The sequence below is a fragment of the Leucopleurus acutus genome, assembly GCF_964270905.1.
Source record: "Leucopleurus acutus genome assembly, chromosome: 19".
Lineage (NCBI taxonomy): Eukaryota > Metazoa > Chordata > Mammalia > Artiodactyla > Delphinidae > Leucopleurus > Leucopleurus acutus.
This window is the reverse complement of record NC_139161.1, coordinates 43736871-43762413: the sequence shown is the minus strand read 5'-3', so window position 1 is coordinate 43762413 and position 25543 is coordinate 43736871. Positions and strand designations below refer to the sequence as shown.

Genomic DNA, 25543 nt, shown 5'->3' with positions numbered 1-25543 from the left:
AGAAATTACATGAAAATAGCATCATTTGGAGTTTTTTTATATTTTCTGTTAAACAAAGATAGCTTTAAGTTTTAGGTACAGTGTTGAAGGTGGGAAAATAATCTTGTATTTGTAGTGCTTACATCATTAAATTTATCAGCATCCCACTTTTTGATAAAAAGCCCTCAGCAGCTTCCAGCTGAGATGTTGACAATGTATGCAAAAGCTTTCCAGGCATACTTGGCTTTCAGTAGTCTTACTCTTCAGTCATTCCTATGATTATATTTCTTTGAGATATGCCCTTTTTTGTTATGAAAAGGAGAAAGGGAGTTTGACTGTGTTCCCCCTTGGTTTTTAAACCAGGGATACAATTGCTTATTTAGACTTGATTCTCCCTGATTAAAAAAATCAATGCAGTACAGTTCAGATGAGCATTTGTTGAGTACCTACTGTGTATAAGATGTCATGGCAAGAAAGTGGATACTTCCTGGGGATAGATTAAGAGTTTGTACCCTAAAGAGCGAGCTTTAAAGTACAGTTTTAAAATTACTTGACCGCTGCCATTGGGAAATATAGTAGCCAATTAGAAGGGCCAGCAGTGGTTGTATTTGTCATCATGTTTATTGATTCTTCTCAATTGTTTTACTCTCTCAGGACACTAAAGGAGAATCAGCCATGGTCCTCTCCCAAAGGTTCTGAAGGGTACCTCGCAGCCAGCTATCCACCTGCGGGCCAGACCAGTCCCCGAGCCAGGAAATCCATGAGTTTGGACATGGGGCAGCCTTCTCAGGCCAACACGAAGAAGTTGCTTGGTTAGTTTATCTAAATTATGTAGAAAGTTTTAGAATTCTTTTCAAAAATGGTCAGATACTTTCACTCCTGGAAAATTATTTGAAGCTGTTCAAGATTATCAAAATCTGTTTTTGATGTAGCAAAGTTTTTGATGCCAATTATGAGAGAGTTTGATAGATCAGTTAAGCCATATCAGTTAAGATAGAGGAATGAGAATGAGATCTTGAAACAGTTTTGGGGGGATTCTTAGACTAAATATTGTGGCTCTACTTGTTTTATTCTGCCTTGGCCAGGCAGAAGGGAAATGGGAGTAAGACATTAGATACTCACAGAAAAGGAAGAGTCTTGCAGCATTCAGATGCAGGGCCTTTAACAATATATTTCCCAAAATTACCCTCTGAGGACAGAATACATCAATAGGCTATGAAGCTATAATAATACTATTTGCCATCTTTTCTTTAAAAAGACAAAAAGGTAAGAGTTTTTGATTACTGTATTTTTTTTATTACTGTGAGAAGATAGGGTTCTTGGAAGTTAAAATTGCTCAGTTATATCAACATTTGACCATGAGAAATATACCTGAAATGCTGTGAGACACTTTTTCCCTTTTCAAAAACTGAAGTAAATAATGAGAGAGCCCACTGATCCCACCTCACAACAGATTGAATGCAAAGGTGCTCTTACACAACTTTGGCTAAAGAAGTATAAAATAAATAACCTGCCAATAAACCATGAGACAAGTTGAAACCATGAATGTTAATCACTATTACTAGTCACATAGGACTGTTATCTTTTGTTTATTTATTTTATTTATTTATTTTTGGCTGCATTGGGTCTTTGTTGCTGTGCACAGGCTTTCTCTAGTTGTGGTGAGCGGGGGCTACTCTTCGTTGCTGTGCACAGGCTTCTCATTGCGGTGGCTTCTCTTGTTGCGGAGCACGGGCTCTAGGTGCACGGGCTTCAGTAGTTGCAGCACATGGGCTCAGTAGTTGTGGCACACGGGCTTAGTTGCTCCGCAGCATGTGGGATCTTCCCAGACCAGGGCTCGAACCCGTGTCCCCTGCATTGGCAGGCGGATTCTTAACCACTGCACCACTAGGGAAGTCCCAAGGACTGTTATCTTTTGTTTGAGTTCCTTTCTCTTTATACTTTTCCATAAATAATGTTCTAGGAGTTTCCTGGTTACTTTGTGTTTTGTGATTTTGAGTTTTCATGCCAAGGAAGTTGTAAATGAAAAACTAACTTCAGAGAAAATGCAATATTGAATTCATTCAACCCATGTGATAGACGAAAAAGTTATAGTCTTTGCCCTGGAGGAGCTCATAGTTTGGTGGCTAAGACTTAAAATCAGATGATTGCAACAGCATCCCCAGGTGCCATTAAAGTAAGGAAATTAAGAAAAGCTACAGAGAGGAGGTAACATTTGAACCAGATCTTGAAAATTTAATACATGCTTGCCCCGTAGGCACAGGATAAGGAAGGCATGTATTCAAGAGGGGGGGGGGAAATAGCATGAATAAAGCAATGTCAGGAAAAGCACTTGGGTACGAAATGAGGCTAGAGAAGAATTGCAACTAGTTTGTGGGAGACTTTGTGCCATGTTAAGAGATTTAGCCTTATCACGTATCCAGCAGGGATCTTTAAGTAGGGGAGAGACGTTACAAAATTTTATTCTTAGGAAAGGTTTTTGGCTATAGTATGGAGAAATAGGAAGAGTTTTTTCACAAAGGGATCATTTAAGAGATCGTTACAGCAGTCCAAGCAAAAAATGGTGTAGGCCTGCACTAAGGCAGGAGCAGTGGGACAATGGAGAAAAGAAGTCAGGTGTGAGACTTAGTGCCTGGCTGTTTGGGCCAGGTGGGGAGGGAGAAGCCAGTGAAGGATGTCAGAAATTTCTGGCTTCAAAAACTGGCTGGATAGTGATTCCATTCACAGAGATCGACTAATATATTTATAGTACAAGATAAATTTAGGTTGGTTGATGTTATATTTGAGATCCCTTCAGGATTCTTGGCGTGTATATGTAAGAGATAAATGAAAATATACATCTGGAGTTCAGGAAGAGAGAAGTGGACAAGTGGCACATTTAGAATTGATTAGTTCATTATACCACTGAAGCTATGGTAGTGGAAGGAGATTTCCCAGGAAGAATGCAGAGTGTAAAGTAAAAAAGGAAGAATGAGAAAAGTAAGAAAACTAAACGTAGGGAGTGGTGTCCTGATCTCATGCAGTATGAAAGCACGAATTGGTTTTTAGGAAATTTGATATTTTACGTCTGGTCACTAACTGGATGCCTAGCCTTGCGACTTCCGGCTAATCTCGTAACTGCTCATGGCTTCCTCAGTTTACAGGGACAGGAAATGAAGAGGTTGGACTAGATTCTTTTGGGCTGTTAAATTATTTGACCTTGATTTTTATGACTATTGTGAATAATTATTAGTATTAAAACTTGAGGTTAATAGAACATTAAATTTCTCAAGTGTTCAATTGTCATATATAATTATAGTGGCTTCAGTTCTGGCTTTTAAAAAATAATACGGTCAGAAGTATTCCAGATTTGCTCTTAGAGCTGTACCAAGAAGAATAAGAGAAGTTCTTGGAATATAAAGAACAGAAATATATAAGTTCCAAATAATCCAGTTTCAATACTTTTACTTTAAGAGAAAGGTATTTAACATCGATATAATACATGATTAGAGAAACTCAAAGCCAAGTGGGAAACGGTTACTGCTTGCTATTTTTGAAGCATCTCCCAGTGTATCTATTATTTAGTACTTTGAGGCATGCACATCCTTTTTTCAAAGCCTGAAGAAGTAAAATCAAACTTTGATTTTGTCTACTTTTAGAAATTCTTCATAGGTTAATGACTCATTCTTGGCACCAGCAGAATGCCTTAAATTGAAAAAAGGCTGTTCAGACATAGTTGATCTTTGCTACTAAACAGCACATATCTCTGTATTTATTATCAAATATTGTACTTGTTGGTGGAGTTTGGTTTACCTCCAGTGTAGTGCATGTAATCTCAATTTAATTTGGACCAATAAGGCACATCCTGTCCTGAAACAGAATAGCTGTGTGGCCAAAATTCCTTGAGAAGATGGAAAAAAACAGGAAAGGAGAGGAACTCTGCCCCAGGGATATGTTTGAGCTTTCTTTGGGTCCATAAGTGAAAACTTAAACACTTTATGCCCAAACATTTTCTTTTTAGTATATTCCTATTCACAGACACTGTGGTTAATGAACTTCCATATTCTGTAACTTTTGTTTATAGGAACAAGGAAAAGTTTTGATCACTTGATATCAGACACAAAGGCTCCTAAAAGGCAAGAAATGGAATCAGGGATCACAACACCCCCCAAAATGAGGAGAGTAGCAGAAACTGATTATGAAATGGGTGAGAAACAAAGTTAATAATTAATCTAGATCATTGAAAGTAAGGAGGGAGAGTACATTAAAGCCATATTTGCTTTCCAGACATTTCTTAGTATCATTAGGATAAAATATAGAAACATTTGCTCTTTTTCAAAAGACAAAGACAAGCTATACAGTCCTTAAAATGACAGATATCCTGAAACATGTATAGAAAGTAATCATACATATGATATACAACATTGTATACAGCTAGCCAGAACTTCTGTATAGGTGAATAGTAATTCTGTATGATATTTATGTTGATTTTTTAAGTGTCTATTAAAAAGCTATCGAATTTTAGAAGTGACATTAAAATCTGTTAGGTGAAATAGTATCTAGTGTGTTATATTTGATTAATATAGCTGATTGTGTTAATCCATATCTTACCACAGAAACTCAAAGGATTTCCTCATCACAACAGCACCCACATTTACGTAAAGTTTCAGTGTCTGAATCAAATGTTCTCTTAGATGAGGAAGTACTTACTGATCCGAAGATCCAAGCACTTCTTCTTACTGTTCTGGTAATATTTTTTGCTTTTTGTGGGGTTTTTTTTCCAGTCTACTCTTAGAAGGCCCTTAAATATTAAAAACATGAAAGGAAGGCCATATTCTGCTTCTCACCAAAACAGGTAACAATTCAGCCACAAAATAAAATGTTTTTTGTTTACTTTTTTGCAGGCTACGCTGGTGAAATACACCACAGATGAGTTTGATCAACGAATTCTTTATGAATACTTAGCAGAAGCTAGTGTTGTTTTCCCCAAAGTTTTTCCTGTTGTGTAAGTATCTCCACTTGTGTTTAACTTTTGTATCTGTCTTGAAGTCAAATGTTTATAAAAGCTTAGGAAAAGTATCACCCAGTAGTGTTCACTGGTTGTGGAGAGGGGAACGTGAAGTAGTGTGATAGTGATTTTTAGCTTAGAGACAGTGGGTTTAATGGGACCTAGGACTAGTTTTGGCCTGTCGATCGGGAAAAACATTTTTTTTTTTTTAATTCAAACAGAAAGTCACAAATTATAATCATCCTCATCAGTTCACTCAGTCCCATGTAATTAATTTTTTTTATCTTGATCTTTTGTTAGCAGTTTTATGAATTCATCAGTTTTCCATTGGAGTTCTGAAAATGCTTATTCATTCAGTTCAGCAGTATAGTCAGTTACCAGAAACCTGTACTTGTCAGAGTGGGAAAAGCATTTTTTTATCTTGTGATTTTCTTACATTGTTCATTGTGATGAGCATTGTTTATTTCCTCACTTAGGAGAAAGCTGTTAGATTGCTATATTTAAATCAGCATACCTGTTCTGTTTTCTTTTTCAGTAAGGCTTTTGTTTTTAACCCACAGCTGAGTGAAAACAAAATTGACTTCTTATTTGGGAGATGAATTTTATTCTCTCTTAAGGGCTAAAATCATATTAGCCTCAAAGTGTTCAAATCTAGATAACCCAAAGAAACTTGGGAAACTCTATTCCTAATCTAGGCCTTCTAGGTAGTATCATTATTTCTTTGTTTTTGTTTAATCTTATTTATAAATTTCAGAATTTTATATACTTGGCTCTTGGTTATTTTTATTAATGGGGTATAGCTGGGTTAGAAATAGTTAATTTCCTCAGAAGTTTGAATTGGATCATATATTCCACCCCCTCCAAGCTAATTTTGCTTTCCTCATTCGATCTGATTCAGCATTTATTAAACACTGATTAATATTAAATTTAGTTTTAACTCCTGGGTACATATCAATAATCAGCAGAAAGAGATGGTGCTAAAGCATGCTGAGTGGCAGACAGAAGCCAGCCTTGTCTTGAGCAAATAGTCACCGTCTATAGTTGCGCACGGTTATATGACAGTGCCAGTTAGGTGCTTTTACCATGTTTTCCTAACGACTTAAACACAAAAGACAAAACAAAAAAGCAGATACACACGTTCATTAGAGAAAAATTGGAAAAGCACTCATCACCCTTCATTTTTATCATACTGTTATAGGGAAAAATATTTTCCAGTATATATTTTCACTTAATTTTCCTTTAAAATGTTCCTCTGTTGACTTTTATTTTTTTAGGCACAATTTGTTGGACTCTAAGATCAACACCCTGTTGTCATTGTGCCAAGATCCAAATTTGTTAAATCCAATCCATGGGATTGTGCAAAGTGTGGTGTACCATGAAGAATCCCCACCACAGTACCAAACATCTTACCTGCAAAGTAAATAAACGTATCGGGAGGAGGATGATTGATGAACTTCAAACATGTGTGCTATTAAAGGATGCACTGGCTGAAGAATTCCTTATGAGGAATAGGCTTGTTCACACCTCTCTAATATGCCATTTTCTGACTTTTAATTATGTGTTCAGTACAATAAGTGGTTGACAACTTTTTAACTAAAATATGGTTTTATACTGGGTATATTTTCAGTGAGTGTTAGTCTGACACTCATTCTAAAAAAAAAAATGTTTTCACTGTGTGTGTGGGTTTTATATATCATCAACTATATAATTTCTGTTAAGACTGAAAGAGTGTCATGCTTGCTATAAGTAACATTTGATTTGTTGCAGGTTTTGGTTTTAATGGCCTATGGCGGTTTGCAGGACCCTTTTCAAAGGTAAGAAAATATCTTTTTCTCTATTGACAAAATGAAAGTTTTATTTATATTACTGTGCCTGCTTTAAGACAATATGTTGAAAACCAGAATGATTCACGAAAAACACATGTTATTTTTATTAAAAGTTTTCTACCACAAGATTCTTTCCAAGAGGCAGCACCTTTAATATGTTTATATACTAGCTTTTACCAAAAAAAAAAAAAAATTTCAACTAAATTTATGCTTGACTTTTCAGAAACGTATGATAAACCTCTGTAAACTTTCTGCCCTCGGTCCCTCATGTAGTTGATGATCTTAGTGCACACATTTAGTTATCTTGTGATTAGGAAGGAGCATTACGTATGTTTAAAATCTACCTCATGACCTGAACTTATGTCAATTAAACCTCAATTTTAAAAATTACATAATGAAAAAGAAATTGACCTCAAGAAAACATTTTTCCTTCCAACCTGCTGCATTAGATTCACTCTTCCCTGAATATATCCCTGAATGTATCCTCATTTGCTCCATTCAGTTTGTTCTTTGATTGGCGTTAGTTGATATAATGCTACATAAATGTGTATTTAATTATTCTCTCTGTATATGGTCTCTCTCCAAATTGATTGAGGTTCCTTGAAGGCAGGACTTCTTTTTCTTCCCCTAGTGCAGTGTTCTAGAGATAGGGGTGCTAAATCAATACGAATTGCATAAACCTTGTTCTAATTTTAACGATTGAGTACTTAGTTTTGTTTTGTTTAGTTATTACTGCATACCTCTTGATATGCAAAGGCTGTCATTTAAAACATGGGCCTGAAGTCACAGAAATAAGTTTAATGCGGGAACTTTTGTAGTTTGATTGCCAGTAACCCTCCGAGCCCTTCACAGTATTTAGTTAGTTGAATCTCTAAATGGCAGCTGGAATGATGCTCCGCTCATTTTCTCAGTTTTGGAAAATAGACTAGACATCATTCCTGATGATTGGATTCTCTCAGAATTAATTCAGTCTTTGTGCATGGCCTTCGGTAATCACAGGTTCATCTGGAAGCTGTGTTAGCTGAATGAAATTCCCAGTTGTAAGTCCCATGGTAGTCTACATATTATTCCACCCCCTTTTTTTAATGACCTGTAGTACAAAGGAAGAAAAATAGTAAATTAAGCCCAAAACAAAAATTGAATTTATCTTTTTTGGCTTCAAGGGGGATTTACAAGAAAAGAAAAAAGAACAGAGCTAAAATAATGTCCTATTTTCCATTACAGCAAACACAAATCCCAGACTATGCTGAGCTTATTGTTAAGTTTCTTGATGCCTTGATTGACACGTATTTGCCTGGAATTGATGAAGAAACCAGTGAGGAGTCCCTCCTGACACCCACATCTCCTTATCCTCCTGCAGTGCAGAGCCAGCTTAGTATTACTGCTAACCTTAACCTTTCTAATTCCATGACCTCACTTGCAACTTCCCAGCATTCCCCAGGTCAGTAAATGCAATCTTTATATAAATTTGAGCAATAATATTACTATACCAACATTAGGAATTCCCTTGTTATCAGTTTATAGCAGATTTTGCTCCTTTTTATCATGAAATTCATCTTACATTTCTTCTTTACCTTGTAGCTGATTTGAATTTTGGTTTCTGTAAAGCTGTCTACTTTCAAACAGTTATACAAAGATAGTGAAGTGTTTAGAGTGTTCACATAGTGTTCCAAGGTTGATAAGTGTTTAGAGTTTAGGCAGGAAGAGTAACCTAAGGTATATAACCCTGTAAGTGAACAGAATTGTAATTCCCTTACTAGATATACTAACCATGCCCTAGTGTTTCTGTGTCTCTGATACAGCATACTGGATCCCAAAAATATACAAAATATAGTAGTGCCCCTTTTCCCTGCTGCCAGCAACAACCTGAAAATCTAGGAGTAAATAAACAACCAGACAAAAATGCCAGCTCAAAAAAATAACATCTTAAAGCCCATAAGCATATTCCTGACTCTGGAGTCACTCTTAGGTCCAAGTGGGGAAAGTATGCCCATTCAACATGCAACTAAGAGGCAGATAAACTGAGAATTAACAGCTAATAGCTCGGGTGGGGCTGAGATAAACAAGATGGCAGAAATGGCAAACGTACAGAACTCTGGGCTTATTCAGTGACAAAGCGGATGATTTCTTATGAGTCTGGTCAAACCCTGGAGGTGTATTCAATTCATTACAGAACTGACGCCATTGTGTATTTATGATGGCAGTGGGTAATGAAGGAAGCTTCCGTTGTGGTCATGTATTCTTTTCAGAAAGATATCTTTCTAAAGTGGTTAAAATTAAAAAGGTTTTGTGTTTAAAGTTTCATTATCTGAAAAGTTTACTTATGAAACACCTCATGCTATAAGGAAAAGTTATCAATATTAGACGTAGTTAAGTGTTAGCATGGATTTTCTTTTAAAAAGCCAAATGATGTATTATAGCTATTTTGTGACGTTCAAGATCCATAAGTAGAATTCCCAGTTTATAATCTCAGTTTTGCATGAATGTTTAAACATATATAGTTTTGAAGGTTCTGAAGAACTTGGCAAATCTAATACCCAATTCATATTATAAACCATTGTATTAAATAACTATATTCATCTATTAAGCTTTGGTCAACAACAAAGCCTTCGTCAGCAGAGGAAACAAATTGTTTGATCCAGCATTTACTTATCAATCACCTTACTGCACCTAGTCAGGTTTTCTCCCCTCCCAAGAAATAAGAGAAATCTGGCCAACTTTTTTTCCCCATATAACTGTGTTTATTTGGCCTCTGTCACCTGTTCCCTTGAACAGTGTTTCTCCAAGTGTGGTCCCAGACCAGCAGCCTCAGCATCATTTAGGAGCTTATTAGAAATGCAAACGCTAGAATCCCACCCCAGACCTCCTGCACAAGAGACTCCAAGAGTGGGGCCCAGCCGGCAATCTGTGTTTAATAAACACCCAGGTGATTCTTATGCACTAGAGTGTGCCTATGATCTTGCCCCATTATCAGCATTTCAACTGTTAAAGCCAGGGCAAGCCTTTAAGTTTACTTTCTTCTAGATACTGCAGCCACTGAATTCTTTCCCTCATCACCACTACCCCCTGCCTCCCGCCATAAAATCTTAGCATTTTGGAGCTAGGGGGTTCTATAGAGGTAATTTAGTTCTAGGCTCACAATGTTGTGTGTGAAGGGGAGACTGAGTTTAGAAGAGCTAAGTGAATTGCTTTATCACACAGTTCTTACCCAGAACCAGGGCCAGTGCTCTTTCTACCACATTCACTGCCTTCCGTATCTGTCATCTTTCTTCCTTCCCTTCCCCTTTTTGTTTCATTTATTTATTTCTGTCTCATTACTTCCATCTGCCTTACCTTGAGTCCACTGCTCCTTTTCTTCTGTAGAGCTCTCTTATCGTCTGGGTTAGTCAACCACTGAAGTTAATCACAATTAGAAAATTCGTAGACTGTCTATATTGATCCTCTTGTTTTTAAAGTTTGGTTCATTTTGACCAGTCTTTTGCCTCTTGGGCTACTAAAGTGATGTTAAAGCTGTCAAAATGTTTAGTTGTTTTTACATTGACTTTTTTTTTTAACCCAAACTAATTGTCAGGGGTATTTCTGCCCATCTTTGCCCACTGATAGAGACAATAAAATAATCAGATTAAGAATAAAGGTACTAGTACAAGTTCTTCTGCTAGTTGATTAACTGTCCATGTCCTGTGTTGATTGGACATTAGCCATATCATTTGCTTAGAAAAGTAGTCCTACTCTGTAACCTCTTATTTAGAATTGTTTAGAGAAATCAAAGAATAGCATATGTGGTTTTGGTTACAGTTTTAAACCTACTGTGTCACCTCCAGTAGTTCTCCAAAGATGGCTGCTTGAATAGATTATAACACCCTGGAAACCTCTGACTATTCTCAAAAGAAACTGAAGCTTTAAAAGAATACAATTAATTAAATAGAATAACGGTGTTTTTCTGTCTCTAAATTGTATGTCCTTTGGTTCACCAGATTATTTTACTACATGTTACTAGAAAAAGAGTTTATCTTTTCATTAGTAACTTTACTCTTCGATGAAACCCATTTGTATCTCTAAACTGTGGGCTCATCTCCATGAAAGGATCCCGATTTATTTATTTACCTAATTATTGTGTTTTTGTCATTCGCTCTTAGGGAATACCTCTTACAAGAGTTAATACTTTGTAACTAGGTATGCTGTTTTATATCTTTAGCTCCTTGTAATCTTACATCCCTATCTCCTCAATTCTTTGTGGATCTGAGTTTGCTGATATCAAAGGGCTAAAAGAAGTGATGAATCTAATCCAGATTCATAACTCACTCCAGCATTTCGGCTTCGCTATTTGGTTGTATAGAAACCAGAATATTTCCCTGTCTCCACTTCCGTCAGCCAAGTCTTAAGCAGAAGTATTTAAAGAAGCCCTGTGTCACTCCCTGAAATGGAGCATAAGTGTGGCTTGCCATCAAATTACCCAACATCAGCCTGCGCTAGTCTACTGAATTTTAAACAGGTGAAAGCTCTGTTTCTTTATGTCAAAAAGCAAAAGTTGCTGATCTGCACACAGCTCAAGCCTTTGCTTCAAACTTTCTCTGTCAGTGCAAGACTTTGCTTTCTAGATCTTTGGTGCTTAGCAGGATCTGCCACGAAGCTGTATCTTCTTTTGGTCTCCAATATTCTCTACTGTCAAATTAGCTAGACAAGAAATTCATGAACCCCCTCGCCCTCCCCCATGAAACACTAAACCTTACTTAGGTAAAAATTTTGGTGATAATTCATCAGTCACCAGCTTTTGAGGAAGTAGCGGTCATTTACATAAAGCAGTTGTCTCTGAAAATCCATTCTTGACAGATGATCATAGCCCACTTGTCTGTCCCCTTAGCACAAGAAGGATTGTTTTATAACTCCGTATATAAAATTACATAAATGACTGTCTTCTGACCCCACTCCTAGTAGAAATTGACTTGGTATCAGTGGAGCCAGTGGACTGTACTCAGAGTTCAGTGCATATGAAATTGTGTTAACTGTGGTCCTTTAAGCCAAATGGACATAAAACTTTGTCTCTTCAGATTTTCCCACATGCCACTATGAGAATCTTGAAGAGAATCCATAATATTTACTCTCTGATAGATAAGAATATTTCAAATTTGATATTGCGATCCATTCTTAGGTCCAGTGTAGCTGAGCTGGACATGAATTGAAGAACCAGGATTAGAACTAGAAAATAAAACCTATCTACTAAAAATGTTATATATGGGACTTTCTCGTGCTTAAGGCTAAGCCATAAATGGCTCTCTTACAGGATGAGCAAAGAAGCCTTTTTAAAAGCCATATTGTGAGTGCTTTATAACCATTTCAAGAATGCATTCCAAATAGTCTTCCTGTATCCTCTTTAGATATTAAGGAGCAAGTATACTAGAAATAAAAATCCAGATGGAATTATATGGATTTTAGTACTGATTAGAAAGAAATTAAATAGGTTCATTTCCAATGTATTAAAATTTAATTTATACTCTACCGAGACCTCCTAATATTTTTCACACTGTAATTTAATTCAGCAAACATTCAGACACCTATTTTGTAGGTATACACTAGGTACTCTGGAACATTTAAAGATGAGAGAGACCCTGGTCCCCAGAGGCTTGACAGTTTTTGCCTGTGGATCTCAGTATTCGGTTTCAGCTAAAGTTGTTATTTCCTTCTGAGCCATGTTGTTTAACAAATTCTTTGTGTACACAAGTTCTTTGATTTTTAGGTACGAGATTAATACTACAATGCTCTGAAGAAAATAACCCGAAATCCAGATTTTATCTTGAATTATCCCAGATATTCATTGTTTACTACATGCAAGGGACTCTGTTAGACCCAAGGGAGTGGTGGGGGCTACTAGGACATGAGACCTGCCCTCAAATAGATTTCAGAACAGTAAGAGTGGCAAAGTATACACAAATAACTATTTTGCCCTCTTTCGTGATCTCTTTTGTACTTATGTTGTACCTTATACTGTAAACTATTCTGATCATTCAAAGGGACATCTGTTCGGAAAAATCAGGTAATAATTACGGCAAAAGTTTTATAATATATCTTTGACCTCAAAAATATGTGAGGTCACATATTTTATAATTTTTTAACAAAAATAAGCCTGTGATCTATTTTAAATGTTTTTTCACTTGGAAAAAAAAAACTTTAATTTTTTTCTTTGATCACCTTATTTTACTGTTAGTATTAGAGTATGGATTAGAGTATCAGAGTGTGGAGCAAAGACCTATTTAGTTGAACTTTATTTTAAATTCACTTCTTTCACTTTATTTTGGGGCTATGTCCAGGCCTGTCAGTTATTCAGTCACTTTGCTTCTGTAATGCAGACCTCCCTCCCAGGAAGCCGGGTGGATCAGCTAGCCCAGTAGTGCTGACAGCTGTGTGCAGAAAAGGTTAGTTTATCAAAACCATTTCTCCAAAGGGTAGACTTAGTCACACTTCTGCTGTGTTTACCAGGTTTAAAATGTCTCCCTCTTAGAAGAAACTTAGAGGCCTCTATTTTGAGACTACATAAAATCTCCAAAACAATTTTAATGTTTTAGGGAACTGCTTACCGTATCCCAGACCTTTATTTGGTATATTCTTGATTTAGTTTTTCTTCTTTTTTCTTTGTTATTACCCCGTATTTAAGGGAAAAAAATAATTTTAAACTGAGCAATTGCTTGGTGTAATTTCTGCTAATTTTCCATTTCATTTTTTATTGTAATTCTTGATTTACACTAAAATTCTTACTTCTAATAAAGGTGGTAAAAACACATCTATCTGTAAAATTGTAAGTTTGGCCATTTATTCAGAGATTGTAACGTTTGGGAAATTAATGGTCAGAGTTCAGTAATTAAAACAAGAATCCTCCTGAAAACCAAGGAAGGTAATAATTATCCAGTATCTAATCATATTTCACCCTCTAAAAACCTTACAGATATCACTCACTTTTGTTTTTTCTTCCATTCTGTGTCTGTGAAGCTTCTCTGCCTTGCTCTAAATCAGCAGTTTTCATGCAGCTGTTGCCTCATCAAGGTACTCTTTACTTTTGTCATCTTTGCACGAAATACTGCTTACCCTGCGCTCATCCTGGGCACATGGCATGAGACTTCATTCACCAATCCCTGTAAGCAGAGTCTGGTTCAGGCACCTAAAGAATCTGTAAGGCCATTACTGTAAGGTCTGGATGCTTACGGTGCCACAGGGCTGAGACTTGTCTTGATGAAAGAGCTGTTCATGCTCCCCCTGAACACTGAAGATGCAGTCGCAGCCCTGGACTAACACAGGCAGGTTAACAAGAAACTCCAGGGAGAGTTAATAGAGAAAGGAGGGTATGTGGTTTGGGGAAGAGTTTTTAGCTTAGGAAGTAGTTATTTTCCCCAAATATAGATACAAAGCCAACCCCAGCATTTCCGTAGAAATTAAAGCTGGCTGTCCACTCTGTCACCCGTGTTAAAAAGAAAGGAATATGGGGTTTCCCTGGTGGTGCAGTGGTTGAGAGTCTGCCTGCCGATGCCGGGGACACGGGTTCGTGCCCCGGTCCGGGAAGATCCCACATGCCACGGAGCGACTGGGCCCATGAGCCATGGCCGCTGAGCCTGCGCGTCCGGAGCCTGTGCTCCGCAACAGGAGAGGCCACAGCAGTGGGAGGCCTGCGTACCGCAAAAAAAAAAAAAAGAAAGGAATGTGGTCCTTAGTTAGCTCAAAGGACTAAGGAGAAAAAAATGTGATACACTTATGTCTAATTTATAAAAGGTGCCTTTTCTTTCTTTACTTTTCAGTGATTAGTATACAGAAAGATTAGACCTGTATAGAAAAAGAGGTGTTAGCAATTGATGAAAGACCATTACAAATATTTTTTAAATTCTTATAGTTACTCTTTTGTATATCTAACTCAAAATATGAATTTTCTAAATATATATTTAACACATTCCCATCAATGTATTACTATAGCATAAGAACAAGCTATAGTTATCTTTTCTTCTAAGAAGACATATTTCTTGCTTATTTACATTAGCAGCATTTATTTTACAATTTCTAGTATAAAATTCGAGTCCTTTGCGTTTGTTCTACAATTCCTTTCAGTACTTCACTTGGTCTTTTTTTTTTTTCAGGTATTAGGAACATCTTAATTTATGCTGTAATTATCTGTGTGCAAAAAGTCTTCACCTAGCCTATCTGATTCTTCTAACAATCCTTTGAAATAGGCACGTCTACTGTTATTTTTAATTGCCAGATTAAGAACTGAAACCAAATAAGAGTTCTGATCCAAACAGACTGGAACCTGGGTCTTCTGATGTGCCTCACTGTATGTGTAACAAATGAGCCTTCTGACAGATTTGCCTTTTCATAGATGCAATGAGTTTTCTGACAGGTTTGCCATATGATATATGTGATAAACTAAGCAATGCAGATTCAGGGAACTTACTGTCGCCTTGTGCAGGTGGTGGGAGGTTTGGATTATTATGTCTTTCATTTTTGTTGAATAACTTCTCACAAATCACCTAACCCATTTTTCCTCAGCTTCTCAAGAGCTAAAAGGGATTCGATCCTTTTATTATTTCATGAAAATATTAGGTTCTAGTTTGAGAAATCATTTTGGTGTTTAAAAAAAATAGGTGACTTTTGAAAAATTATTTGTCAGCCTGGAACTATATCCCTAGTTGTCAAAATAAACCCTGATACCTGCCTTCAAGGAACTCATGTTTGAGCAGAGGAGATAGACGTATAATAGATATGTAAGTTATTTATATATGTTATTTAACGATAGTGTAATCTAATAATTTTTTCCCTCTTAATTCACTGAATTTTGGCCAATAACACCTTTTATTTAGGATTTTATCTTTATCTGGAACTACCACAGTTCACTGAAGCACAGTGCTTATTCATACACTGCTGTAGAGAATCTTCAGCTTCTCCTGCCCTGCATGTTGTTTGTAACTGGCTGCATGCTTAACCACAGCATATCTAAAGGAATTTAAACTAGCAAGTCAGGACCACAGAGGTTTTTACCTTTATTTCACTTGGGTGGTGGCCTTTGGATTTCTGTCACCTCATGGATTTCTGCTTTTGTGCCCACTGAGAGTCAGAAGGGAAAGCCAGTGCTTAGGGGCATAAGAGAGACCAGGATGCAAAGCCTCCAAGTGGCCTTGATGAGCAGGAGTGCGGCACCAAGGTCTGCTCACCAATTTAAAATACAGTATATGCACCAAAGCAAGATGGAGCTGTCTCCAATTGGGCAGTCAGGCTGATAATCTGAGAGTTTTTCCTATAGAATGTTGAGACCAAACCCTTCACTACATTCTAGAAAGGTTTCTAGATTTATTTTCAGAGGGTTAAAAAGAAGAATGCTGCCAACATTCTCAAAAGTGAGAATTATGCTTAGAAACCAGGATACGGGTATCATTCTGTTTCATACTAACCTGGCTTTTTTCAAGGTGCTATTTCTTGGTATAAATATAATGCTTTTTTAAAAAACCTCCAAGATTTTTATGTCAGCTTCTCCTTAGATCCTTAAATAAAACACCTTTGCTGTGAAATTGAACTTAGGAATCACCATCTTGCCACATTTACCTGTGTGTGACTTGTAGGGTTGGGTCACTAAGTAGGAAGAAAACATATACACAAAAACAGGTAATGAATTGAGATGAAAATTGAGTAAAAGTGGGACATCAGCCTCTCACATAGCATTGAAGCTTTGGGTTATCAGTGACAGTCCCGGTTACTTGCTTAACAAAACAGGAAATGGAATATTCTTAGTAATGTCTTTGAAGAAAAACCTTCACCCTAGTGACTTACTCTGATTATAATTTATATAATTTTAATTCTTAAGAATTAAACTGAACAGGCCCTTGTCCTCAAATAGTAGCTTTGCCACCTTGCAGTGTGATGACTGCTCTGCCCCCCCACCCCCAGAATGAGCCGTAGTCCAGCAGTGGCAAGGCTGCACCAAAGGTGGTCACACGAGAAAGAGCCCCGGAGTGGCAGATTGCTGGCAGAGGGCCACTGGCCCTCCAGTGGTCATCAGCACTGTGTCCCTCCTGATGACCGTCCCCTGGTTGTTTCAAACCCTTATCTTTAAAGTTCTAGTTTTGCCCGAATCTTATTTCCTATTAAGGAAATAAACTTAGATAAGGAACTATTGGACTTGAACTTTTAGGCCACATGCAAATTTGAGGAAATGGAAAGTCAAATACTCAGACAAGTTCATGATCACTTCAGATGGAAGAAGCTAAAAAAAACTGTCTTTTCCAATAAAAATATGGCGCCAGCCCACTGGAGATCAGGGGTTGCATGCTTTTTGGCTCTGAATTGCAGCCATCACATTTAAAAATGGAAACATCGGTTCAACCAATGTTTGTTGAAAAAGACGTCAACTAGATCTTATAGGAAGATAAAAATGCATGATAAACGATCTTTGCCCTTCTAGTTGCTTTTATTCTAGTAGAGAAAATATGACATATACACAAGTTGTGATAATATAGGCAAAATATAAATGCCATATAAGAACAGGCAGAAGGGGCTTCCCTGGTGGCACACTGGTTGAGAGTCCACCTGCCGATGCAGGGGACACGGATTCGTGCCCCGGTCCAGGAAGATCCCACATGCCGCGGAGCAGCTGGGCCCATGAGCCATGGCCGCTGGGCCTGCGCGTCCGGAGCCTGTGCTCCGCAACAGGAGAGGCCTCGGCAGTGAGAGGCCCGCGTACAGCAAAAAAAAAAAAAAAAAAAAAAGAGAAAAAATACGGGTTGCATTTTATCTTGTAGAGATTGGTAAAGCAATTGAAAGAGCTACACAAATACACATTACAGAGTTCAAGGCGCATTCAAGGGATGATGAGCAGTCTCCTTTCAATTTTGTTATTTCTTTTCTAAATAGCTCTGGAGAAGATGCAAATAAATATGCAGAAGAGAATAAAAATCCAGAATTCTGCTACCCAGAGAAAAGTTCTTTGAACATCACAGTGTACTTTCTTCCGATTATCTTTCTACCCGTAGGATTAGATTGGAACAGATTCAAGAGTGGGTTCACTATGCTTGCCTCCTGGAGAGGTGTTGCTGACATTTTTAATGATGCACTCACACTCCCAGCCCAGTGCACTTTGTCATATGCCAGTGTTCCTTTGATAAGCTCAAGACAGCAAACCTCTGTGGAGCCTGTGTAAATCAGACCATGTGCCTGTAGATGCCTCATACTCTGAGTTGAATTCAAGGCTGAATCCAAACAAAGATGTGTGGCTCCTAGAAGGAGGTCATCACAGATCCATTTCCTGTTCAAGAACCAACAGACAAATAGATGTGTGGGTCTATGTACATGTTCAGTAACGTAAATACTTTTTGACTTGACGTACTATTTTTTGTCCAAAAATAGAAGTTTTTCCATTGTCAAATTTACTATTTATTTTAAAATTCAGATGGTACAGATAAGAATAAAGCAGGGAATTCCCTGGTGGTCCAGTGGTTAGGACTCCACGCTTCCGTTGCAAGGGGCATGGGTTCAAGGAACTAAGGTTCTGCAAGCCGTGTGGCCCAGCCAAAAAAAAAAAGAATAAAGTAAAAATTACCTGAAATCACACCATCCAGAGATAACATTTTGTGGCAAATGTTTTCCCAGCCTTTTTGTTTGTTTATTTGTTTATTTTCCCCTGTATGTGGATTTTTTCCCCCTAATCCAAAATTATGGTCATTTTTCTGTATCAGTAAATATCAATCAGTACTTTACATTTTGATACAAATTGCTGAAATACTTTTTGCTTTCCTACCAGTAGTTATGTCAAAGGTGGGTATAATCGGTCTAATTATTTTAGTAAATTTTATTCAAGTATGGCAGAAAAGCACACAGATTATAAACTTACAACCTAATGAACTTTTAAGAAGTAAACATACTTAAAAATCCAGATCAAGAAACAACATCGCCAGCACCCCAAGAAACCATCCTCATGCCCCCTTCCAGTCACTTCTTCCCCAGAGGTAACCACTATTCTGTTACCTGTCGAATTTGTAATCTTTATTAATCTGATGAGTAAAAAATACCTTGTTTTTGCTTCTAGTTACTTTTATGAAGTTACTAATTAGATGATTTATAAAAATACATTGTAGGGCCCAGTTTGGGGAGGTTTAATCTCCTCCATGAGAGAAATAAATGGCATCTGTTTACGGTACAGAACAAAAAATGACTTGCCAGAGTTGAAAAGAAGATCAAAGCAAAAATTCTACAGTATGACCTTTTTGATATATTATTTTCTCAGTAAATATTTGAGTTCCTTTGGGGTAGGCACTATGATTTAAAAAATAAAAAGCATCTGCCTTTCTTTGAAATGATGAATTTCTGTACCTTCTGCAACTACAGAATATATTCTGTGTATAGAACACCAGTAAGGCTACGTGGCTAGAAGCTGACCTCTGCTGGAAGCTTCTGTTTTGATTTGGAGGAAGGCGTTCTAGTCTTTGGTGGCTGCTAGCCTTTCATTCAGCTCAATCCTGCCTGCCTCTAGCTTTTCCTTGCAACTTCTCTGGTTTTTTTTTTTTCCTTATGCTATTTTTCTGCCATGATAGCAAATTTTGCTTAACAAAGTGTGAGGTTTTCTGTGTGACAAGATCTTTGTAAACACTCTAGCAACTGACTATTAAAATAAATGCAAAAACAATACACCAGCTTGTATCTCGTATACAAATCGTGAGATTCAGTCCTGGAGCTCAACACCACAGGAGAGGGGGTAACTGGCTGCTCTGTTTCTCTCCAGGAATCGACAAGGAGAATGTTGAACTCTCCCCTACCACTGGGCACTGTAACAGTGGGCGAACTCGTCATGGATCCGCAAGCCAGGTGCAGAAGCAAAGAAGCGCTGGCAGTTTCAAACGTAATAGCATTAAGAAGATCGTGTGAAGCTTTCTTTCTTTCCGTTTTCAAACAGACTTAACTTATACGGGCTCTTCACTAGTGACCCCTCACCACCGTGCTGTGATGCTGCACTTCATGTTTTATAATGAGCCCATCCAGTCTGCCATGTTGCCAGATGATCAACTCTTGGAAGCGTTGCCTAAATTTAATGCTGCTTTTTTCTTTAACTTTTTTTTCTTCTACTTTTGGTTTGTCTGGTTTAAGCAAGTGTTCAGAACCACTGCAAAGAAAGTGGGAGGTCAGGACACTTGAACTGAGAACATCCCAATTGTGAGAGAGGATGATTTCTTGAATACTGCTACTACTGGCCAGCTATGAAAGCCATTTGCACAGAGCTCTGCCTTCTATGTTTTCTCCTTCTTCAACATACAAAGTAAAGTGTTAGTCTTATTTACACACTTTTCAAGATAGAAGTTAATGGGAGAAATAATAATATAACCCCAGTATGTTTAATCTGACTTTTAGCTGTGGACTTTTTTTTACCTTACAAAACTGAAGAACCATAGAGGTCAAGCCTCAGTGACTTCATACCATAAAGCCACAGGCGAGGTACTTTGGGGGGTGGGGGAGGAGGGATTTAGTATTTTGTAGTGGATTCTTAAGAAATACTAACACTTGAGTATTAGCAATAATTACAGGAAAATAAGCATAACCACATGTATCTTAACATTACCGAATTAAAGAGATGAGTTCTGAGGCCTTATCCAAACTCAGTCATCCAAACTAGTTTATATTTTTTTCCAGTTGATTATCTTTTAATCTTTAAATATGCTAAAAGTCGTTTTTTGTTTTTGTAAGCCAAAACTATACTAAGTATAGTAATTATACATTTTTCCCCTCCTCTTCTTCTTTCCTAAATAATTCCGAGCAGGGTAATCAGTGAACAGAGTGTTGCAAATTGTTCCTAGGAGGTAATTTCCGTAGATGGTTGCATTAGCTCCAAACAAAATGGAATGGTACGTGACTATTAGAGTAGACGATGCTTTTATCTTGTTTAATAATTTTCCCAGAAACATAGAGTGTGGTGTATATTATCAAAAATTTTTTGATGAGATGTATTTTAAATGTCTTGTAATCTTTCCTCTCCCCTCCAAAAAAGTCAGGAATCTCTAGCAAAAACATTTGGGTTCTATATGATAGAATTGCATTTAATCACTGTGAAAAGACTGGTCAACCTGCATTATTATGACGATAGGGGACCTTAAGAGTTGCTGCTATACTGAATGGTATGGATTATCATGGCATTGGAATTTCCGTAGTAATGCAGATCCAATTTCTTTGTGGTACCTGCAGTGTGCAAAATAATTTGACTTCAGTGAATATATTAGTATCTGGATGTTCCAATTTAGGACTAAACCATATTTATTACAAGAAGATATTATCCCCCTATTCCTGGGTTCCCTTTATATGTTAAGGTGTAATGGCTTTGGGAGAGAAGAAGAAACCTAGGGGAGGGGGAGTTTCCTGAAGTGCTATTTCATGAGTGGATTTCAGTAAATTAAATTCCACAGCTAAATCAATGGTACATTTAAATGTTCTGATTTTAATAATATAACACATTTCACATTTATCCACACAGTAACAATGTAATATGTTAATGTAAATAAAATTGCTTTTGATATTCAGAAATAACAAGAATTTAATTTTTTTAATTTGTTTACAGTCCTGGGAAAAGTAAGAACCGTTAGCCAAAATGAAAAAAACTTTAGTGTTCATAGTTATTTTGACACTGAATTGTTGGAAAATATTGAAGACAGGTGCAATTAACTAAACTTTTGTTTTTAACTATTGTAGACGCTTCATTAGAATAGAATGTTTATAATAACAGAGAAACTGAGACGATAAGGAATTAAGACTAGAGCTGAGTTTAGAAACAGATCATTAACAGCCCGGTGCCAAGGATGCCAAGCTGCTGGTAAGGTCCACGTTCCCCCACACCCCAGAGCTTCTGGGATGGGCATCACAACTTCCTGCCTCCTGGAATAAAAGGCAGTTGTGAGCCTTTAATCATTTTGGTTCCATGTTTTTCCCTCTTTGTTGTTGGTTTGGTGCAATGACAGTGGGTAGTGTTATGCTATTTTCCTTCTCCTATCAAAATAGAGGAACTTCCAAAGGTTTACCGTTAAAAATATTGATCTTTCCATAAACAAGTTTTCCAAGGTATGCTATGTCTTAAATTTATTCGTTATTTCCCTCTAGTGTAATGAATGGATGAATTCACTTGAAGTACCTCATGAAATTAATGATCTGCATTGCACAAATCAAAATTGAGCCTTCTTTGAATTGCAAAAATGCTTTTTACCAGTATATCCTGGGGATTTGAAAACTTATTAAGATTTACCTTGTTTGAAGAACTTCTGCCTTTTGAGGAAAATCCAGCTTTCCAAGAAACTGAAATGCACATGAGATAAATCTCTCACCAGTATGCTTCCTCTGAGAAATGAAACTGTTTTTTAGGCCTCATACTTATAACCTGCACAAGAAATTCTGAAGTTCATAGTAGGTTGCCTATTTTGCATAATTGGATGTAAGTTCTATAAAGTAATTTGTTTGGGGTTTGTGGGTGTTTCCCCTGACTTTTTAAAAAGGAAAACATTAACTCACCATGTTTTCTGGCATGCATGATCTCCCTGTTTTTTCACTGCCCTGTCCCAGGGGTGTGCCCTTGTTTGCCAGCACCGAGACCCAGTTCACTAGCTTTGGGGGAAGTGGCAAGTGCTCTGTCCTGCATCCACTCAGCACCTGTCCGTTACTGGGTGCCGGCTCTGTGCAGGTCCTGGGCCAGGGCTGAGGACACCACAGAGAACAGCCAGCTGCCACCCCCATGAACGGATGTCCTGGGGGAGACAGACTGTAAGCCGGCAACCCTCCCTGCTCAGTGGGTTTTAGGGGTTTTCAGTTTTGTTTTGGCTTTTCTGGTTTTTTTGGTTTTGTTTTTACATCCCACCCCCAACCCAGGCATAATGAGGCATGTCTTATTCAATGTTATGCAATGGACTTATGCAAAAATTCACTCTTAGTGTCAGCCACACAGTTTTTTTTAATGCAGTATATTCACCTGTAAATAGTTTGTGTAAAATTTGACAGAAAAGTATATTTACTACACTGTAAATACCTGTGATGATATATTGTATTATTTTGCTTTTTTGTAAAGCAGTTAGTTGCTGTACATGGATAACAAACAAAAATTTGATTATTCTCGTGTTAGTACTGTTAACTTCTTCCTGCGACTGCGTTACATCATTTAAAGAAAATGCTGTGTATTGTAAACTTACATTGTATATGATAACTTCCTCTCTTTTCCATTCAGGCCCAAACTTTGGCAGTTCCCTTGTCTACAACCTCGTTAATTGTAAGCAGTTGTACGCCAGCAGGAGAAATACTGCCCAACAGACAAAATCTACCATTGTAGGGGAAAACTGTAGAAATCCATTTCAGATCATTGTTGTTCCCGTCCCATTTTCCTCCCTGTGTATGTACTCCTCCCCTTTTTTTTAAGTAAAATGTAAATTCAATCTGCTCTAAGATGTGGGGAGTTATTTAATTTCTTCACATGCATCAGCTCTGTTTTCTCACTTCCCCGCACTCCTCCCTGATCTTTTGAAACATTAAGGCCATTTCCTTTCTTTTAAGGATGTCTTAGGTTCTCCTCAAACCACCATCACCACCCCCGCTCCATGGGAAGGACCTTTCTATTTCCAGAACCTCTCTAAACGAAAGGTAAAATAATTTTGGTGAAATGTGTAGGGGAGAAAAAAGTTTCCCTTGAGCCTCCTAGGGTCTCTGGCTGAGTCTGAAAATTAAACTGATAAATTAATAGGAGAAAAGCACACACATTTATTTAATATAAATTTTACATGACGCAGGAGCCTTCAAAAAGAGATGAGAAGACCCGAAAAATCAGTTAAGCCTGAGTATTTCTATCCTAGGTTTGATGAAGAGTGAGCATTTGTGTAAAAATCTGATAGGTCAAAGACTATGAGGTAAGTGCGGTGAAGTGGGGGAAACCTAGCAAGGCCTGTTCCAATTTTCGAAGGCCCTCTGTCTTGTCTTCAGAGATAAGGATGCTCCTTTCCTCCAGGGTTAGGGAGGGCGCCTCTCAAGTGAAGGTTTTATGACCTGTTTCAGGAGACGATGGCAGGGGAAAGGTCAGAGAAACCTTCCTGCTTCTGCCATTTCCTCAAGCTCCTTCAAGGTGCCATACTTTGAGGTCACATGTCCTGAACCCCATCAAATACTTCTTTAGGGCCTGCCAGACTGAGGGGTGACTCTGTTCTCTGGGTTAAGGTGACTTTGGTTCTTTTAAAATGAGCAGTCAGAAATGCCAGGACACCCCGAGATCAACCAAAGGGCATATATTAGGAGCCCACAATTCTCTCCAGCTCTCAGCTCTCCCCAACAGAACCTTCCCGGGCGCGGCCTGTGTAAACACTGTCAGACGCTTTCCATGGCTCCACTGCTGGGAGTTTTACCATTTTCTTTACCCCATTATGTGGGCACCTCCCAGATGGAGAAAGAATGCAGCCTAGACCCTGTGGGCAGGACAGAGCTGATGCCTACGAGGGCAACAGCGTCTGGTATGTTAGACAAAGGGCTAAAAACCATGAAGCAGACACCTGCAGGGCTGAGGCAAGTGCTGGTCTGTTTACGGAAAGACTGAGAAAGCAGAGGAAACTCACCTGGAGAGCTTACCAGCACTCTGGGCTCTGGGCCAGACCTCCGAGGCAGAGTGTGCCTACTCTCCAGGGGTGGGGTCCTGGGAGGGAGGGAAAGAAAGAGCCTGTGGCGGGGTGTTGGTGTGGCTGTAAAGCTTCAGGTGAGTTCTCTGGGCACCAGGCTTAAAGACCACTGAAAATTCAAGTACAGTTGACCCTTGAACAGTGGAGTTTGAACTGCAAGGGTCCACTTACACACAGATGTTTTTCAGTAGTAAATACTACAGTGCTTCATGGTCCGTGGTTGGTTGAATTCAGGGATGCAGAGGGGACCGACTATAAATTATACACCACCTTGTTCAAGGGTCACCTATACTGCAAATAGCTATCTTTTCCCTCCAGGCTAAAGTATCATAAAGTAGGGGTGCCTTTGGGTGATCACCTCTCCATCTCCGGACAGTGAGCTCCTTGAGAACATTGACAATATCATCCACCGTTTACAGGCCCCTGTGCCCATTTTTGCCTGCACAGTTTTGCTTTCTGGGACAGTCCAGGCTAGTCTGGCAATTTTGAACTGTCTGGCCAGAAAAGTTTATCCCCAAGGGGGTTTGGGTAGGGCGGAAACATGCTGGAAGAATAGTAAAAACTTAACCTACAACAAAGGTAGCATCGCAGCGTTCCTTTTTCCAGAAAAAAGCAGCCCATCCCTCACCCCCATGCCCCAAGTGGTGGCCAGCATCTGTAACACTTGCCCTCACCTCTCGTTCTCCCTTGATTTCTATCCGTGAAACTTAGCCTGCACGCTGCACGCCAGAACGCACCACGGCATCCAAACTCCCTCGAGGGCAGTTGCCCCGAGTAACATGCCAGGCCTGTCTTCATTAGAGAGTCAGTCTTCTTACTGAAGTAAGTTCCACTTAAGACTCTCTTAGCTGCCAATTGAAAAGAAGCCGTTTCACAATGTTGATTATGTTTCTGTAAATATTAGGCCACACTACAGCAACGTAGTCCCCGTTTGTTTGAATCTCTCACACTTTGTTCTTTTAAAAGTACTCGCTGATGGTAAGTGGATATTTCATAATGTTAATGTGGAATTGTAATTTTAGTAGATTTGGCTTTTTTTAAAGTACCTTCTAAAAATGCATTTATATCTTGTAATATGTACATACACCACATATATGTATATATGCATATTT

General features: G+C 38.1%; 1 protein-coding gene across 5 annotated transcripts in view; it reads left to right on the top strand.

Moving 5' to 3' along the window:
* The window catches only part of NF1 (neurofibromin 1), a 247084-nt gene extending 223902 nt beyond the window's left edge, over positions 1 to 23182 (top strand). For 3 of the 5 annotated variants that reach the window (XM_082860520.1, XM_082860521.1, XM_082860519.1), the window contains 8 exons: positions 634 to 791; positions 4043 to 4165; positions 4575 to 4705; positions 4863 to 4963; positions 6241 to 6383; positions 6734 to 6780; positions 8017 to 8233; positions 19535 to 23182. In XM_082860520.1, the coding sequence (XP_082716646.1) occupies positions 634 to 791; positions 4043 to 4165; positions 4575 to 4705; positions 4863 to 4963; positions 6241 to 6383; positions 6734 to 6780; positions 8017 to 8233; positions 19535 to 19677 (1063 nt within the window). In that variant the 3' untranslated portion in view covers positions 19678 to 23182. The remainder of the gene's footprint in view (positions 1 to 633; positions 792 to 4042; positions 4166 to 4574; positions 4706 to 4862; positions 4964 to 6240; positions 6384 to 6733; positions 6781 to 8016; positions 8234 to 19534) is intronic. The other 2 variants (XM_082860522.1, XM_082860523.1) reach the window with 2 other exon arrangements.
* Positions 23183 to 25543: the final 2361 nt, after the last annotated feature.